The sequence below is a fragment of the Periplaneta americana genome, chromosome 10 (assembly GCF_040183065.1).
Source record: "Periplaneta americana isolate PAMFEO1 chromosome 10, P.americana_PAMFEO1_priV1, whole genome shotgun sequence".
NCBI classification, from domain to species: Eukaryota; Metazoa; Arthropoda; class Insecta; order Blattodea; family Blattidae; genus Periplaneta; species Periplaneta americana.
The window spans coordinates 87,118,143-87,137,327 of NC_091126.1; the positions used below are offsets into that span (position 1 = coordinate 87,118,143).

At 32.7% G+C, this 19,185-nt stretch overlaps 1 protein-coding gene across 2 annotated transcripts in view; it reads right to left on the reverse strand.

The window, feature by feature from the left end:
- AGBE (1,4-alpha-glucan-branching enzyme) overlaps positions 1–19,185 on the reverse strand; it is a 68,083-nt gene that overhangs the window by 43,270 nt on the left and 5,628 nt on the right. Inside the window, exons 2-6 of one of the 2 annotated variants that reach the window (XM_069837852.1) lie at positions 10,754–10,923; positions 7,621–7,736; positions 6,865–6,993; positions 6,637–6,781; positions 5,408–5,498 (exon numbers count right to left, since the gene is read on the reverse strand). In XM_069837852.1, the coding sequence (XP_069693953.1) occupies positions 5,408–5,498; positions 6,637–6,781; positions 6,865–6,993; positions 7,621–7,736; positions 10,754–10,923 (651 nt within the window). The remainder of the gene's footprint in view (positions 1–5,407; positions 5,499–6,636; positions 6,782–6,864; positions 6,994–7,620; positions 7,737–10,753; positions 10,924–19,185) is intronic. The other variant, XM_069837853.1, reaches the window with a different exon arrangement.

A 19,185-nucleotide genomic window follows, 5' to 3' on the forward strand; every position in this document is an offset into this window, starting at 1 on the left:
CAGTCTTGCTTTTAGAAATTAACACATTAATTTTAATTAATTACAAATTCTTAAATATATTACATATAAAATTACAAAACTGTTTATAATAGCATATTTTTCTGAATACACTGAATAATGGTTTGTCATATATTACATTACAAAAATGTAAATGTCCGACCAAAATAAATCTTCTGTGTTCGAATACTGGACAATGAATCAAAAGGTGATCCACAGTTTGCTGTTCCTCACAGATACATAAGTAGCCATTTTCCTTATGTAACTTAAATCGTTCTAAGTAAGACCCAAATTTCCCATGACCCAATAAAAATTGCGTTAGTATAAAATCCGGTATACCGTAATTCTGTTGCTATTTAAGCAGGTGTTGACCCAAGGAAAAAAGATTTCTCTTGTAACTGAACCCTTTGTACTGCATAGCCACTGATTGTTCCACCTATTCATTATGTGCTAAGTAATTAGTTCTTAAACGATCAATACTATTTAAATAGGTCATTCTGTATTCACAATGACGAAAATAGAGAAATGTTGAAATGAGAATAGCAGGGAATTTTAAGTACCTACTTGAAAGGAAACTTCTCTGGCACGACCACAGCAAAGGAATAAGGTTTTGAGATTTGGCACTTGGAACGTAACTAGTCTTTATAGAACAGGAGGGGTAACATTAGTAGCAAAAGAACTAGCTAGATATAGAATAGACTTTGTGGGAGTACAAGAGGTTAGGTTAGATGGGAATGGCATATCACAAATAGGAGATTACTTGTTGTATTATGGGGAAGGAAACAATAATCACCAATTAGGAACAGGATTCTTTGTACATAAAAGAATAAAATCAGCAGTAAAAAAGGTCGAATTTATCAGTGACAGGTTATCATATTTAGTACTTAAGGGTAGATGGTGCGACATCATAGTTATAAATGCTCACGCCCCTACAGAAGAGAAAGACGACTATATAAAGGATAGCTTTTATGAGGAATTGGAACATACTTTTGATCAGTTCCCTAGATATCATATGAAAATTTTATTGGGGGATTTCAACGCTAAAGTAGGACGGGAGGATATTTTTAGACCAACTATTGGAAAAGAGAGCCTACACGCAATTAGTAGTGACAATGGAGTTAGATTAGTCAACTTTGCCACATCGAAAAATTTAATTGTCAAAAGTACAACATTCCCCCATAAGGATATACATAAATATACTTGGACTTCTCCAGATGGATTGACACACAACCAAATAGATCACGTCTTGATAGATAAACGGAGACATACTAGTATAGTAGATATTCGAACTTTCAGAGGTGCAGACTGTAATTCTGACCATTATTTGGTGATTGGAGAATTAAGAGAAAGATTATCAGTAGCCAAGCGAGTAGAGCAACAAGTTAATATTACTAAATTCAATATTTTGAAATTAAAGGACGAGGAAGCTAAGCAAAATTATCAGGTCGAAATTTCGAATAGGTTTGCCACTTTAGAAAGTTCCGACGAAGTTGAGAAAGAATTAGATGTTAATAGCGTGTGGGAAAATATCAGAGATAGTATCAAAATTGCAGCTGAGCAGAGCATAGGTTATTATGAAACTAAGAAAAAGAAACCGTGGTTTGATGAAGATTGTTGCATGGTAGTAGAAAGAAGGAAACAGGCAAAATTGAAATTCTTACAGGATCCAGTTGAGGAGAATAGAGATAATTATTTCAATGAAAGACGGGAAGCAAGTCGTACACTTAGGAATAAAAAGAGAGGTTACTTGAAGGAAAAACTGAATGAGGTAGAAACAAATAGTAAGAATAAAAACATTCGAGATTTATATAAGGGTATAAAGGAATTTAAGAACGGATATCAGTCAAGGGTAAACGTGATCAAGGATGAGAATGGTGACTTGCTTGCAGACTCTTCATCAATCCTAAACAGATGGAAAAACTATTTTGCGCAACTACTAAATGTACATAGGCCAAATAGAAATGATCGGGACGATATTGAAATACAAACTGCTGAGCCATTTATACCCGAACCCACGATTTCAGAAGTCGAAATTGCGATAGAAAATCTGAAAAAGTACAAGTCTCCAGGTATCGATCAAATTCCAGCAGAATTAATACAAGAGGGTGGAAGTGCATTATATAGCGAAATTTATAAACTTGTACTTGCTATTTGGGAAAAGGAAATTGTACCAGAACAATGGAAGGAGTCCATAATTGTACCTATTTTTAAAAAGGGGGACAAAACGAACTGTGGTAACTTTCGAGGAATATCACTTTTGTTGACGTCGTACAAAATTTTGTCCAATATTCTTTTGAGGAGATTAACTCCGTACGTAGATGAAATTATTGGGGATCATCAGTGCGGTTTTCGGCGTAATAGATCGACTATTGATCAGATTTTTTGTATTCGGCAGATAATGGAGAAAAAATGGGAGTATAAGGGTACAGTACATCAGTTATTCATAGATTTCAAAAAGGCATATGACTCGGTTAAGAGGGAAGTATTATATGATATTCTTATTGAATTTGGTATTCCCAAGAAACTAGTTCGATTAATTAAAATGTGTCTCAGTGAAACATACAGCAGAGTCCGTATAGGTCAGTTTCTATCTGATCCTTTTCCAATTCACTGCGGGCTAAAGCAGGGAGATGCACTATCACCTTTACTTTTTAACTTCGCTTTAGAATATGCCATTAGGAAAGTTCAGGATAACAGGCAGGGTTTGGAATTGAACGGGCTACATCAGCTTCTTGTCTATGCAGATGACGTGAATATGTTAGGAGAAAATACACAAACGGTTAGGGAAAACACGGAAATTTTACTTGAAGCAAGTAAAGCGATCGGTTTGGAAGTAAATCCCGAAAAGACAAAGTATATGATTATGTCTCGTGACGGGAATATTGTACGAAATGGAAATATAAATATTGGAGATTTATCCTTCGAAGAGGTGGAAAAATTCAAATATCTTGGAGCAACAGTAACAAATGTAAATGACACTCGGGAGGAAATTAAACGCAGAATAAATATGGGAAATGCCTGTTATTATTCGGTTGAGAAGCTCTTATCATCCAGTCTGCTGTCCAAAAATCTGAAAGTTAGAATTTATAAAACAGTTATATTACCGGTTGTTCTATATGGCTGTGAAACTTGGACTCTCACTCTGAGAGAGGAACATAGGTTAAGGGTGTTTGAGAATAAGGTGCTTAGGAAAATATTTGGGGCTAAGCGGGATGAAGTTACAGGAGAATGGAGAAAGTTACACAACACAGAACTGCACGCATTGTATTCTTCACCTGACATAATTAGGAACTTGAAATCCAGACGTTTGAGATGGGCAGGGCATGTAGCACGTATGGGCGAATCCAGAAATGCATATAGAGTGTTAGTTGGGAGACCGGAGGGAAAAAGACCTTTAGGGAGGCCGAGACGTAGATGGGAGGATAATATTAAAATGGATTTGAGGGAGGTGGGGTATGATGATAGAGACTGGATTAATCTTGCACAGGATAGGGACCGCTGGCGGGCTTATGTGAGGGCGGCAATGAACCTTCGGGTTCCTTAAAAGCCATTTGTAAGTAAGTAAGTAAGTAACTTGAAAGGAACTTGAACTGCAGCAGTTACAATCAACACACACTTCACGCAATCTACTGATAATCTACTACTGATTCCATTCGTTATGAATATAATCACCTTCATATTCCTTCTAAATTACAGACATTGTTCAACTCAACCTGGGTCATGTGAAGTCAACAAATACCTATGGAACATCGTGAAGTATGTGATTCATGACAAGTGTAACACTCATATTTAATCCAAATAAAATAATTAAAAGTACTTTAACAATTCACGGTTTATACACAAGGCCTACATTAATGATAATGTGATAAATTTGGATGAATCTATTGCTCAGAATTTAACAATGAAACCTCAGAATTTAACAATGAAATAATCTTCCTTCTTGGTTCCCACTATTTGGGCGTAAGATTCGCAACTTGTCAAGTGTTTCATGTCCATATCCTCTTCCTTTGTACGTAGCAAGCATTTAGGAGAAGTTAATAAGCTGATTCCCTTAAGGTGTTTACTGAGGCAGTAGTGATCGTGGCCACAGCAGAGTTTCGAAGTAGATCAGAAATTAATTTTAAATCTTCCAATGAATTTTTCGATCTTGAATGTTACATTCCGTTATTGAATTGTTGTGATGGCTGGAGTTAAATTTCTTCTTTATAACCTGTTAATAAATTCGTATGAAAATGTGTAGTTTGTTTTATGCTGACTTTATTTCCTTTCTTAGCTAACATATCAGCTTTCTCAATACCATTCAGCCCGAACTTGCTGGAATCCAATGAAAAACTATATTATTATTTAGTTGTCTGAACTCGACAAGGAGGGGAAGTGAAGAAGATGGGAGCAAGTCTTCTACTAGCGGTGTTTTGATAAGAGGTAATAATTAAGGACAGAAAAATTATAGTTTAAGAAACTGGTTTTAAAGAAAGAAGGCACAAAGAGAAAAACAAAAATAATGAAGCAGAAAACAAGGGCACAAACAGCAATAGTGAGGAAGAATAAATAGTGGGTGAGGAATGGTTATTGAAGTGAGAAGTGAAATAGTGAAATAAAGTCATAATATTAAGTGTAAAGTAAAAATATGGTAGTAGAAATATGGAAAGTGACAGCATAACGAAAATCAAAAAGTGTTATAGTCAAGAGTAAGGAACAAAAGTAGTGAAGAGAAAAATATAGTGAGAGTGTACAGAAGATAAACAGTGCATGAACAAAGGTAAAGTTTAGTAGAGCATGAATGACATACGGACTTTTATTGGAAGGATGTGGATGATTAGAAAGGAAATGGAGAAGGTGCTGTTGTGGGGGGGATGAGTTAGATAAAAATAGGTTAGCTTGAATGTATAAATAGGACAGAGAAGAGTGGATGAACTGTTTGATAGGTTATGGGCATAAAAACATAGAAAAAGCATACATCTATGATGAGATAAATAGTATATATTGTTATTATTGGTTACCCATATACAGAAATGTGATGGTGAACCATAGCCAGTAAGCATGATGTAGAAATAAATATATGAATATGAATGAATATTATTATTTAAATTTTAAAATTGTTTTACCATGCAATGGATTTCTATAATTTTTTTTCATTTTAGGTGATACAATTGATTGATGGCCTGAATTGCTGGTTTAAAAATCGGGTAAGAAAACTATGATTCTGCATATATATTTTGTGGTGATATGTAAATGGCTTCAACCTCACCATCAAAATTCGTTGTATATTTGTTAGGCAAGTATATCTGTATAGGCAAGTAGCCCCTGCTCCAGCCCCTTCATCTTGATCAATGTGAGAGCCAATCTTGCTATGGATATCTTCTGTTAATAAATATAGATATATAGAAAATGTTCAATACAAATATCTTACCTGGAAGCAGCATAAAAACTGGTTACTTGGTAACCAAAACTTGCATAATATGCATGTTCCATGACTGCCATAAGTTGTATAGCATTGTAGCCTAGAAGAGAAAAAGAATGAACAAACAGATAACTAAAATTACATGCAGTGACCTTGCGCCATGTTGACTAAATGACATTATTATTAAATGTGTCTCAATATCTACTGTTGATGAATAATCACTATGGAATAAAATTGGCCATAAAACTTAATTGCTGAATGACTAGAGTGAGTATGAGTACAGCTCATGCATTTGGTCAAGACACTCGCGATGTGCAGTACGGGAACAACGTATCTGTGAAAGAGGTAGGAGTAGAAGGGAAGGTCAGGCGTGTGTCTACAGAGTTCAAGGCAAAAACTAACCCATTCCCCTATATTTCGTAAGTAGACTCATCCGATCTCATGTGCAGCTCTATAGGAAGAGTGGGGGAGTGTCTTGACAAAATGCATGAGCTGTATAATATGTTGGTGGTGGTGAGAAATGATAATTTCATGTGTCCTGGTAGACATTTTTTGCTGCAGTAAGCATATGAGTCAGTGTGATGTAAGAACACAGCTTTTACAAACCCATGGCAAGGGACATATGCCGAGCATTACTGTTTCATATTCTCCCTATTATTATCTCAGTGACTTTGGAGAGCCTCTATAGTTTCAAATGGTCCTTAAATAACAGACTGTCTCATCTTATCCAGCTATTGCGAAAAGGAATGGATTGTCAGTTTTACTTCCGGGAATCCAAGCCAAGTTCTATTCATGGGAGTCAAACCCAAGCTTCTTTATTTCTCTAAAATTGGAAATTATAAGTAAATTGAAGAAAACTATAAAAGGTAAGGATAACTACCATGACCTTCATAGAGTCAGCATAGACTTATCATCGTAGGTAAGCAGTTGGCAAAACACTTTCTTTACCTTATCCTAACAAAAGAAACACCAGTATCAATTTTGCACAGACTTAGTAAGTTCTGAAGACATTAGAGATGTTACGGCAAAGAGAAATACATATTTATTCTCTTGTAAGTTTTATAAATATCAGACTTATTTCCGTATATGATCAATAAGTTATTCCAAATTATATTACAATGATTTATAACAATTTCATAGTACTGTATTCTATGACATTGCTTTGGGTCAATTCTTCAGAGTTCGGAACTGTCAAGAGTACACTACTGTGTATACTCAATGTACACACACCAACTTACCCAGTTTCACAATTCTTGGAACAATTTTAGTTGCAAATTCCTTGTAAGTTCCAACTTTGGGTTCTTCAGAGGCAATTCCTACATGGCATTCATAAATGCGGAGACTTAGCGGTTTCTTGGCTCTGTCATGTTTGAAATGGTATTTCTGAAGAATAAAAAGTTTTATTGTCACAATATATTCTAATCCTGACAGTTAAAACACAAATGAAGCCATAATACATATATTACCTCATGTGGAGGGGGGTTCCAGAATCTGTGTTTGAATGTGAATCCCTCAACTCTAGGTGGCTGGACTACATATGTAGCCCAAGGAGACAAACGATCCACCAGTTCTCCACTCTGAGTTCGTATCACCACCTACATCATGAATGGTCTATTTAATTCTCAGATAACAGGTACATTATATATAGATCATTGACCTATATGATACATAAGAAGTCGGACTTCCTGGCATCTTCATAATAAAGATAAACATCCCAGGATAGGGCACTTCTGAAGTTGATGCCTTTCAATTTCAATTGATGCCTACATAGGACGCAGTTTGGATTTTGTATGATTTCGAAGTGATTTAGAATTTTGCAAGGATCCAATAAATCATAATATCAAATAAGGAATGCAACAGGATTTCAAGTTTTATTTAAATTTTTTGAATGATAATGTCTGAATGTTTCAAAATGTAACAACATGCAATCAGTGTAAAGATATTATAATTTCCGACAATTAAATACTGTCTATCCGACTTTCAACAGTTTTATGTAAAAAAAAGGCCTACAATGAAAAAAAGAGTATTCGTGTTTGTCTAGTTCAGAGTACCAAGCATCTACCTACATATCCCACAAGTTTGCATTTATAAAGGTTAATATCCCATATATAACAAAATTAATAGAGGATTGTACTTTTTCACATGTGACACTAATTGTACTTTATACAACTCCAGAAAAGGAAGGCATTCTAAATATGTTAATGTTCATTAGTCGTTATTACCTTCACTTCTGATAAATGTACAATTGGACAGGATCCATCAGAATTTGCTGGAATTTGCAATTCCCATTTGCCATATTCCAATTTTTTATAGGGATGTCCTTCCCTATTCCATCCATCTAAAAAATTAAATCACATGTTTTGTATCTCTGAAATTAGATTCTTCATATTTCATTCCTTTTTCATTTCTCTAATTTAAATGCAATTATTGCAATTTCTGTAAAATGTATCTAAGTTATTAATTCAGTATCATAAACATATGAAGTTTAATAAGCAATTTTATTGTGTGCATAAAAAAGTAAACATTTTATTCAGCTAGACAAAATTGTGTATAGTCCCAATTTCGTAGTTTATTTCACAACCTTAAATACGTCCGAATTTCAAACATATCAGATATATACGAAAATATTCCTTTGCCCTATTGCAGCAGAAATAAACTAGCCTTTTATCTGTACTAATCTAAATAAAAGTTTAAAGAACTTTAACTAGGGTACATTAAATGTATGTTTTTATATCACTGTATAATATTTCTTTTATATAAATGGAATTTGAAATATAATTCTTGTAGATATATAGACTTTCTATGACACAGAAATGTTACATGAAATAAGTGATTAAAATAATTAATTGCTAAATTTACAATTTATAATGCTTGGTTTTCGTGTTTGGAGTGAACATTTTACTTTCACTTCAATTCAATTTAATATCAGTATATTAAAACCATGAACTAAAAGACAGTCAGACATTTCATATAGCATTACATCACACGAGTATTACTGCACAACTTTCTTTCAAAGATACACACAACAGGCAAGCCAATTTAGATCTACATGAAATCTCACTCTTGCTTGCAATTATAACGTTTCAATCTACTCCCGTCGTGATATTCATATTAAACTGTGGACATCTGGCCCAAGAAGAAAGATCCAATTGGCACTGGTCTAAAGTACAATTTATCCAATGCTTCATGTCCAACAGCAAAATCTTTTACGCACGCACACACACACACACACACAGAGAGAGAGAGAGAGAGAGAGAGATCTAATATAATAATATTAGTATAATTCAGAATTCCTGACAGCGTGACGAACAGAAAGCTAAGAGAGAATTGTTACTAGTACTAGTATATTAAAAAATATATATATTTTAATTTAAAATAATGAATTTACCATATTCTAAAACATACAGAGAGTTTCTATGCAGACTGGTCCTACTCCAACCTCTATCTACAAAATCTGTTGTAGCAGCGAGCGGTCATATGCTGGCATATGGAAAGGTCCGTGCATACTTCACTATGCAGACTGGTCCCACTCCACCTCTCACTGCTTAGCTTAATGGGGCAGGCGCTCTGCACTACCATTATTAAGCCAACGTAACATTACTACTGGGACTGGTCTGTATAGGAACCTCTCTGTATATAATTTCTTAAATAAAAGAATCACTTCTAATAGTCGTAAAATTCGCAGGGTATAGTTTTTTCTGAATACTGATCTAGGAAATGACTCAAAAATTATTTTATTCAAGTGTTCATATTTCCAAAATGTTATTTTAATTATAAGCAAAAGGGGTAACTTTAACGTACTTAACTATTTGGGTCTGTAAGTAATTACCGGTAAACAACAAGTACTCAAGAACAATTGAAATAAATAATCACTTCAGGACTTCCTTTACAAACAAAAGAAAAGAAAAAAAGAAAAACATCTACATTTTCCCAACAGGACACCTACAAAATTTTAAAGTGTTTCTTGGTATAATGGAATGTGTAAATAAACTAATATGGCACACCTTCACGTGCAATAATGAAAAAGCTAAATATTGTTTATTAAATAATAAATGTTAATGTATTACTAATAATGTACTTAATATTATGAAATAATATAATAATAATAATAATAATAATAATAATAATAATAATAATAACAACAACAACAAGAACAATAAAAATAATACAGTAGAACCTCGATTTTCCATCACCCTATTATCCGACTCTCATATTATCTGCTTGCCTTTCTCCCGCATTATTTTTTTTTTTGCTGCAGAAAAAATACGAAGTACTCTACATTATAAAAACACGTATTTTTTTTTTCTAGAGAGGGTTATTACAAGTCTTTACAATTACACTGTATGCAGTAGGAATGCTGCTGCTGGAGCCGACAACATAAACAGTTACTTGTGTGAAGGGGTCTTTTTTCCAACCTGTAAAATAGTCACTATCTGCTTTCAAAGAAATAACCCCAAGAACTTACACACAATTGCAATCCTGTGAACCATTCAGTCCTTATCCTATTTTTCGTGTTCTATGCAAAATATCTTCCATGCATGTCAAAAGGAGACATGTTGTGCTAAGTATTAAAAAAAATTGCAAATAATTGAGCAGTTTGAGAAAGGAGAAACTGTGGCTCAACTTGCATCAGGATAGGAGATTGGCGTTACAACTGTGCGTAATTTAGTAACAGACATAGACAAAATGTATAATTTATGTAAATCCACTACATGAGACCTCTACTACACTATTCCTATCTTTTAATGAACTTCTAATCCGCTACCTAACATATTAATCACATGATCGCGAAGAAAGTTATGAAACTGTAAGATGCTGGGTAACTTTCGGTGTTGGACCCTGGACTCATTTCACCGGCATTATCACCTTCATCTTATTCAGACGCTAAATAACCTGAGCTGTTGATAAAGCGTCGTAAAATAACCTACTAAAATAAAAAGAAACTGTAAGGTTTATGTTCTTGAACTATGAACATTTTTTTTTCGGATTATTAGATGTTTTCGATTAACCATTCAGTCCACCCCCATCATTACCACGGATAGTAGAGCTTCTACTGTATTATTATTATTATTATTATTATTATTATTATTATTATTATTATAAATATTTTCCATTTTTTTGTGATCTGAGATTTATGTCCTTTTAACAAAGTGTCCAAATCAGTTGTATCTTGGCTATTAACCCACAATTACAACTTAATATGCACTACAGCATGAACTATCTCAAAGAAAAGTTCTAGATGTAAGTAAAATTATCATTTGTTACTCTATATAGCAATTAAAGTATTAAGAAATATTGCCAAGTTTTAAAATGTTAACCTATTAGTCAGATAAGAATATTTTCAGATGAACATACTGAAGTCTCCTGTGAGAAACACCTGCACTGCACCAGGAGCCCATTCCCTCGCCGTAACAGAGTTATCATTGTTCACGTGAATCCCATAGTATTTATATCCCTGAGTGAAGTTGTCCAGTCCTCCTTCGTGCTCCTTGACTTTGTCCACATAGTCTTGGAAGCAGGCATAACTTTAAAGAAACAATAAAGATTCATGAACACTGTTGCACATAATTTCTCGAATAGAAGATGAAGGAGTAAGTGTGATACCAGGTATAAAATGCTGTTTCAGATTAATAGAATATAGTAGTAATCAGTGATGATATGAGTCGGTTAGAGTCATAACTTACTTATTCCAAAAATGAAAATTTTCACAAATGAGAGAAAACATATTTGTAATACTTGGAGCCCATTTACTTCACAATGAAGGTTAATAAATGAAAGAGTAATGATTAAAAACTACTATTCAGATTTGTAACCGTATTTATTTATACTGGAGTAAAAGTTATTTAGTTTTAAATTATGGATCATACGAGTTTTGACAATGACCTTTGGATCATGAGTGTTCTGAGAGTGCTCCATGTGAGTTTAGATAATGACCAGTTGGGATCATGTGAGATTTGACAGTAACAAATTAAAATATTACACAATAACATTACCTCAAGCATATTTTTAAATTCAATATAAAACAATAGGTATCCAATTATTAAATTTTTCAGTTGAGTGCATTTTACAAAATAATATAGTGCAATATAAATTGAGGTGTTCAGTCAGAGAGAAGGATAAGTCACAAATCTTGGAATAGGGAAATTAAGTATTCTCAGAACAGTCTGAGAATTTATGGTGGAAATTTAAATTCCAGTGGGCTGAGCTATTGCCAGAGTTACTGCAATTATGACACAACATTCTAGAGACGAGAAAATTAAATTTTCTTAGAAAAGCGGGTCCTCCCCTCATTTGAGTCGACCCCTCAATTTACAACCTACAAAAGAAATACTGATTATAAATGTTATCAAAACTAAAATTTTCGTTACGTACTACGTTCCTTTATATCACAAGACTAATATCTGCTTCCATCAATTCACACATATGTTCAGTACTGTCCAGTTGATGATTATTCACAGCACCATCAATGATATACAAGTAGAACTTGAATATATTACAATTGTGATAAAACACTAGGCCCTACTTAATTTATCAATACATCAGTAGGAGCCAAGCAGAATCAGAAAAGAATATTAACCTTGCTAATTTGGTCTCGTTTCTTTTCGTTATTTCTGGAGCTGCTACACATTTCCGTGGTCATCCTCTTTCTCCAACCAATAATACATTCTCTTCCATAATATTATGCTTACAAAATGCTCAATTACAGCTGCTAAATTCACTGATATTTATAAAAATAACAACGCACATACAAGATACTCAACCACAACCCTATTCTACACAACAAGAAGTGGAGAAGCGGGAGGGAAATACTGATCAGTGATTGGTCGAGAAGCGCTATACAACAGAACTCACAAGATCCAGTGGCTCATGAGACTTTTGACAGAAACCAGGAAGTTTGTCGCCTGTTTACGCTTGTTTGTGAAAAATTAACCCCTGAATTAGGTTCTATGCATTTTTTTGGAGCATGGGAGTTATGACTCAAACCAACTCATATACAGTACATGTTTTCCTAACATATAATGTTGAAAGTTATTAGATGATATGAAACAACTAATTTTGTGCACTGTGGAAAGTTTGCATTTTACAGAGTCTCAAGTTTGTAACGAAAATTTAAGAATACTGTGGACAATGAAGAATATAGTTACGCAATTTAATGTCCACAATTTTTGGTAGTATTTGCATCAAATAAGACGCACTAAAATCTGCAAAATGAAGTGTTGCACATTAATCAAGATTCGGGCCGTGGTTTACTCTCATTCAAATTTTTTATTTCGTTGCATGAAGTTGGGATGCATTATTTGAGTCATTCCACATCAAATCGCACAGCAATAAAACACGACCTTCTCAGAAATGGTCGAATTTTTTTTCATGAATTCCAGACATCAAATAAGGAGACCCGTATTGTTTTATTTTCACAATTATTAATTATTTGTGTAGTTATGACTATTTGAAGTTACGTAAATTATGCGCACATCGTTACATAAACTCACTTGGAACTCTGTGTCTACATATAATTGAGATTTGCAGTTCGGCGCATTTGAAAGACTAAATACAACACTTTTTATTACTTTAGGCCTATCACAAATAAATTTAAAATTTGGCCTATTTTTTTAATCGTTTCTTTTTCAAAGCAAAATTACTATATTAAATAGCCAAGTTAAAAATCTGAAAAAATTTAGACTTGTTCGCTGATGTATTATCTGTAAACTACTGCATTTATAAATATGGGATCAGCACCCATACATTTGTAACAATTTATTTTCCGGAGGCATGCAAGCGCTCGCAATGCCCAGCTAATGAACTGCTTGCAGCCATAGGCTAGAAGGCTGCCTGTGGAAAGTTTTACGAAATCCTCCGTTGCATCTGATGTCACCATACTAATCATCAAATGATTAATACCTTAAGGAACAGTAAATATCTTACCTAAAATTATTTTATTATTGTCAGCTCAGCTAAGAGGGGAAGCCCTTCACAGTTCTGTATGTTTATACTGTAATATATCCAAGTGTTTGATGATAGCAAGGCTGGGTAAGGCAGTAAACTTTATGGCAGTAAACAGATGGCAGGAGACAAAATATAGAAGAGAAAAGTAATCAGTTTGGGTTTGAATTTCACGCAGTGACGTGACTTCTATACAACATGAGTGATGGTAAAGATCAAGTAATATATAACAAGTGTTTAAGTCCATTTCCCTTCCTAATCACGCTTTTAAAAAGAAAAGTACACTAAGACGCGTAAGTTGTGACTTATTGATAAAGCTCAATTTAAAGGAGTCTTTGAATGTGCAAATATGTGATTCGTTCTGTAAAAATCAATCAATTTCCAGATAGGTCAGGTGAAATTATATGTGAAGCAGGTAGTTCTTGTGATATTAATAAACACGAATCAAATGAAAATGCAGATGGAGAAAGTGATTATCCCAGTTCTTCTTCTAGCAGTTCTATGGATACAGTGCTAGAAATCACTAATATTGAGGAATTAAACAAGAGTTTGATGTCAATAGAATCCCCTATCAAGAAAAGAAAGCTACAACAAAAACGATACCCCCGTGAAAAGTTTCAAAAAGTAAAAGGCTCCCTAGCATGTAAAGTTTTTCATGTAGAAGATGCATCATCATCCCTTCAAAAGTCAGCCATATTTTATTTTTGACGGAATGCAAAGAAAGGTACAACCTGAAAATTACATAGTTATTGCAGACTTTTCTGAAAATTATTCATTTGTAATACAAGATTCAATACAAGGTGTGCATTGAAACATATGCCAAGCCACAATGCAATACAATTTTACTTCTTATTTTATTTTATTTTATTTTATATTCTCTTATAGGCCTATTAATATTATATCTGAACTGCGACCGAACACGAGCGCTGCTCATTCGGTCTCAAATTTTGTTAATACTACTGTATCTCCTTTTTTTTATATTGATTGTATTATTTTATTTCTATTTCTCTTGTTTGTAATTATATTCTGTATTCTGTATATTTAAATAAATAAATAAATAAATCCTTTCGTAATATATTTCAAAGGAGATACAGAAAATTCGTTACAAAAGTATTATCATCTCAGAAACCATGAAACATAACACCGATCCCTTTCACTTTTTTCAATCCAAAGCAATCAATTTCTTAAAGCAAGAATTCAACAATATGAAAAAAAAATCATCTACTTTTCCAATGGATCAAGTTCACAAAAAAAAAAAAAAAAAAATTTAAATAATTGCTTACATGAAGACGATTATGGAATTAGTGCTGAATGACACTTCTTTGCAATGTCGCATGGTAAAGGTCCATGTGATGGCATTGTAGATACTGTTAAAAGACTTGCCACGAGAGTTAGTCTATACAAGATCCTATAACAACACCAAAAGAAAACTGTTTGATTGGTCACAAAAAACATTTCTAACGTGTCATTTATAGTTTGTCCATTGAATAAGCACAAAAACCACACTGAAAATTTGCAGGCCAGATACCATAATCTAAAACCAATACAGTAACTGGTACATTAAAATTATATTCTTTTATTCCGTTGTCAAAAACTGAAGATTTACTAAAACAATTTTCGTTCAAGAAAGAAGGTTGGCGAATGAAAATTTAAAGTGTGAATGAAAAGAAACATTTAAAAAGCATAATGTACAATTATTTGAAGATATCATAATAAGTAAATTAGCAGTGTTTCCTCGAGTGACGAGATCCGTACTGGATGTAATGTTGCAACATTCAATCATCCAGCGCCAATAAACCTCCCAGCGCGCTTTAACGCTTCCCATCCACTGCTGCTGCGCCGACCGCTACACATGTGTCGTAAGTAATTAAATTTCCATTAAACTATTGGCGATCCCATTCTGATTTTTTCTGGAATTATTAAGAATACTTCAGTGCACCTAGTAGGCATTTTTTTAGATTTTTAATAGGGCTATTTCACATTGATATATATGTTTTAAAAATTGAACTATAAAAAAATATTTGTAATAATTATATTAAAATTAGTTAGTAAATATTTAATAAAAGACAGTACTTTAAGCTTTTAAATGCATATTTCAGAAAATTTTTAACATCAATATCGTCAGAAATATGACACTTCAAATGTTGCATTGTGCGACATTTTTAACGAATTTTAACATGTAATATTTTAAAAACATGTGGACTTAGGAGGAAATAAAAATACACTTGTTGGTTTATTAAACCCATAGAGTTGGTAAAAAAAATATAAACGCAATCAGAAATATGAAGGTCAAAATTTATATAATTTTGTGCGATTTGATGTGGAATGACTCAAGTGTCTTTAATTCAATGTTTTAATTATACAAGTTTCTCATTATTTAAAATTTTCACTGAATAATTTACAATTTTTTCATGTTCAAAATATTTCATTTTGTTCTATTTTAAGAACTTCATTTTGTGCACTCTAAATTATATTGAAATCCAACTTACTGCTGTTCTACTTTGTTACCAAGAATCTTGTTTACACTTACTATTCTTGAAGTTTTATGTTCACGTTTTATACATTTCCAGAATATAAACGAGTTATTTTTCAACTTAGAATTCTATTCCACATAATGTACAATCATTAACTGCTCTTTTCCTTTTCTAAAAAAAAAAAAAAAAATAATAATAATAATAATAATAATAATAATAATAAAATAATAATAATAAAATAATAATAATAATAAATAAAAAATTCTTTTCTTACATGTTTGGGTTTTCTTTGAGAAAAATATATTAACCTCAAAATGATCACTAATGACACATTTCAGAAAAAATAAAAAGGTTGAAATCGCTCAACGTGTGCTTGTTACCAAAGCAAATTAATGCAATGAATGTGCCTACTTATGTGATTCAGATACGTCACATTTATCCCAAATGTCTGAAATACGTGACTAGAGAAGGTATTTTAAATAAATCATATTTTCTACATATATTAAGCAAATTGCTAACAATTTACGTCATTTAAGACTATCCTAATATACACAGTAACTTAGCAAAGTTTTAAATTTCTAGTCTATACATGATGGAAGTGAAATAGCAAAGGGATGATAGGATACACTTAAATGAATAGAAAACCTATAATACATTTTTTTATTAAATGCACGGTTAATTAGAAAATAAAGTTGGAAGTTTCAGCAGTCTGTCAACATCTCTGCTAACACACTCTTCTTTCTTCTCACACAGTAATGCAGATATAAGAGGTCAACGAGCTCAGGTCTGTCTCCCTCTCTGAATACAATGTTGCAATCTGTTCACATCGTTCAGTGACTTGAAATTAGGGTTTTCAAATTAAATTTACACGAAAACCCTTCATGATATTGAAATACACCAGAGGGATAAATGATTCTTTATTAGATTTTCTATCGATATGGACAAAAATTACGATCCTATTCGCAATAGTTACCGAAATGGAGTGTGTTAAACATTTGGGGAAAAAAGAACATTTTTTTCCTGAGAAAATTAAGGTATTAGAAAGCATAATACACTTTTTTTTAATACAACATGAGCTATCTGCTCTGAAAATCTGTAGAGTTACTTCATTTCCACCTTGTATAGTGCTCAAAAAGGTTGTTGCATATTATTTTATTGCAAACTTATGAAGAAATATGCTATAATATTTCGAGGACTGTTGCAAAAGAAAGGAGGTAGTATTTTATTATGCCTGTCAAATATTCGGTAAATCTTTTTCTTCCTTAGATTCTTTTGTCAAATCTGGTTTCAGAAAATTTGATAAACACAAAAAAAAATAATAACCACTCAACATGCATGGAGAATATGCTACGTATGAATCTAGTAGGGAGAGGAGAAGTGTCATGTCTGTGATTCTCAGGGCACATAAAAAAGTAGATATGAATATGTTATAGAGTACTTGATGATAGTTTTCATCATTATTATGCTTTCTAAAAGACAAGGTCATCATTAAGAGGAAACGATAAAAACAAAGAGTAAAAGAACAGGAGCAATTTCTTTGAATTTCGTGATGTTTTTACCCAGCACCTAAAGAAAGTTTTAATGAAAGCATTGCATTTTGTAGTAAAACTACTCAGAATGAAGCAATTAGCAAAATTTCTACGCTTTTACTTGATAAAATTATTACTGAGGTTAAAGGCTGTGAATTTTTTGTTATTATGATTGATAAGACTAGGCATTAAGAAATAGCAACTTGCATTCGTTATGTTCATGATAAATTCATCCCTCGTGAAAGATTTCTCAAATTCATTGATTGGCCAGCAAAACGAATTGTAGAAGAATTAGCTAATCTGATTTTAAGCATTCAGAATTTAAGTATCAAAAGATCGACAATAATAGCCCAAATATTTTATGGTGCAGGAGTAATATCTGGTTATATAGGACTACAAACTAAAATCAGGGGAAGGACTTCAAAAATATTATCCAATGCCCTTGACTCATTTTACTATTTTTCAAAACCTTCTAATCATGGTATTCTAAAAAAAGTAACAATCACTGAAGAAATCACAATGTTCAACTGCAGACATCAGAAATGTAAGTTCCTTATAAAACACTATGGTTGTAGTAGCATTAATATTTGAAATTGATAAAAATTAAGATAAAAACCTTACAGAAGCTACTGGAATTTTAAAATCTACATGTACAACTAGTTTCATTGTGAATCTTTTTGTTTTTCATTGAATCCCTCTTACACTTATGTGTTAAGCAAGAAGGTAATTTCATGGAAATGGTGTCAGGTTGTTTTGTGTGGGACAACACTTCGCAACTGATGCCATAATAATATATATGAAATAGAAATAAATATTATTTTTTTTCATATCATACGATAAGGACAGGGTGACCAGATGTCCTCTTTTGTCCGGACATATCCTCCTTTTTAGGCCTTTGCCCGGGGTCTGGGCGGATTTTTAAAAAATCAACAAATGTCCTCTTTTTCGTAACTTGTATGCCTGAAATTTTGAAATTATCTGATTTGACACCTTTTACAAATAATTTGCCTATAGGTGGCAGCAGCATCGACGGAATATACTCTTAGCCAACGATCATAACTCTCTTTGCTCCTACTTGTTATGGTCATTGCTTTCATAAGTAGCTAACTGCAAAATAATTTTATATCATTGAGTTTTATCATAAGTATGCTGTAATAACATAGATACTGACATCATTTTAAGTACAATATAGGCCTAAGCATAAATCTAAATAGATATTTTCTGTCCTCTTTAATATTATAGTTCCCTTGACTGTCATAGTGTAACTACTTGTAAAATAATAATCATCATCATCATCATCATATTATTATTATTATTATTATTATTATCATAATTATTTTGTAATAAAATAGATATTAACATCCTTTAAAGTATGATATAAGCCTAAATCTGTACTGTAAATATTTTGTAATGAAATAGATATTGACGTAATTTAAAGTAAAATATAGGCCTAAGTCTAAATCTAAGTACATATTTTCTGTCCTCTTTTTTTCGAACAATGTCTTCCTCTTTGAAGCTTTGAGTCCTCTTTTTTATCGATGTGAATCTGGTCACCCTAGATAAGGATAAGTGAAACTAGCGCATGGGAAGTTCAGGTGATTTTCAAAGTGAATATCATCGAATATAGGTAGGGGATTTTTTTTTTAGATTAAGTTTAATAGATCTGTTTAAAGTACTATATTTCAGTGAGCCATGGCAGTATATTCATAAAAGACGAGTATTTTCCCATGGACCAAAATTACAATACAAATTGAATAAAATCATCTAAGCTTCTTGTGTGCTAGTTTCTCCTGAGGGTAACTGTTATGTATTTCAATTAGGCCTACAGTAGAACCTCTATTAT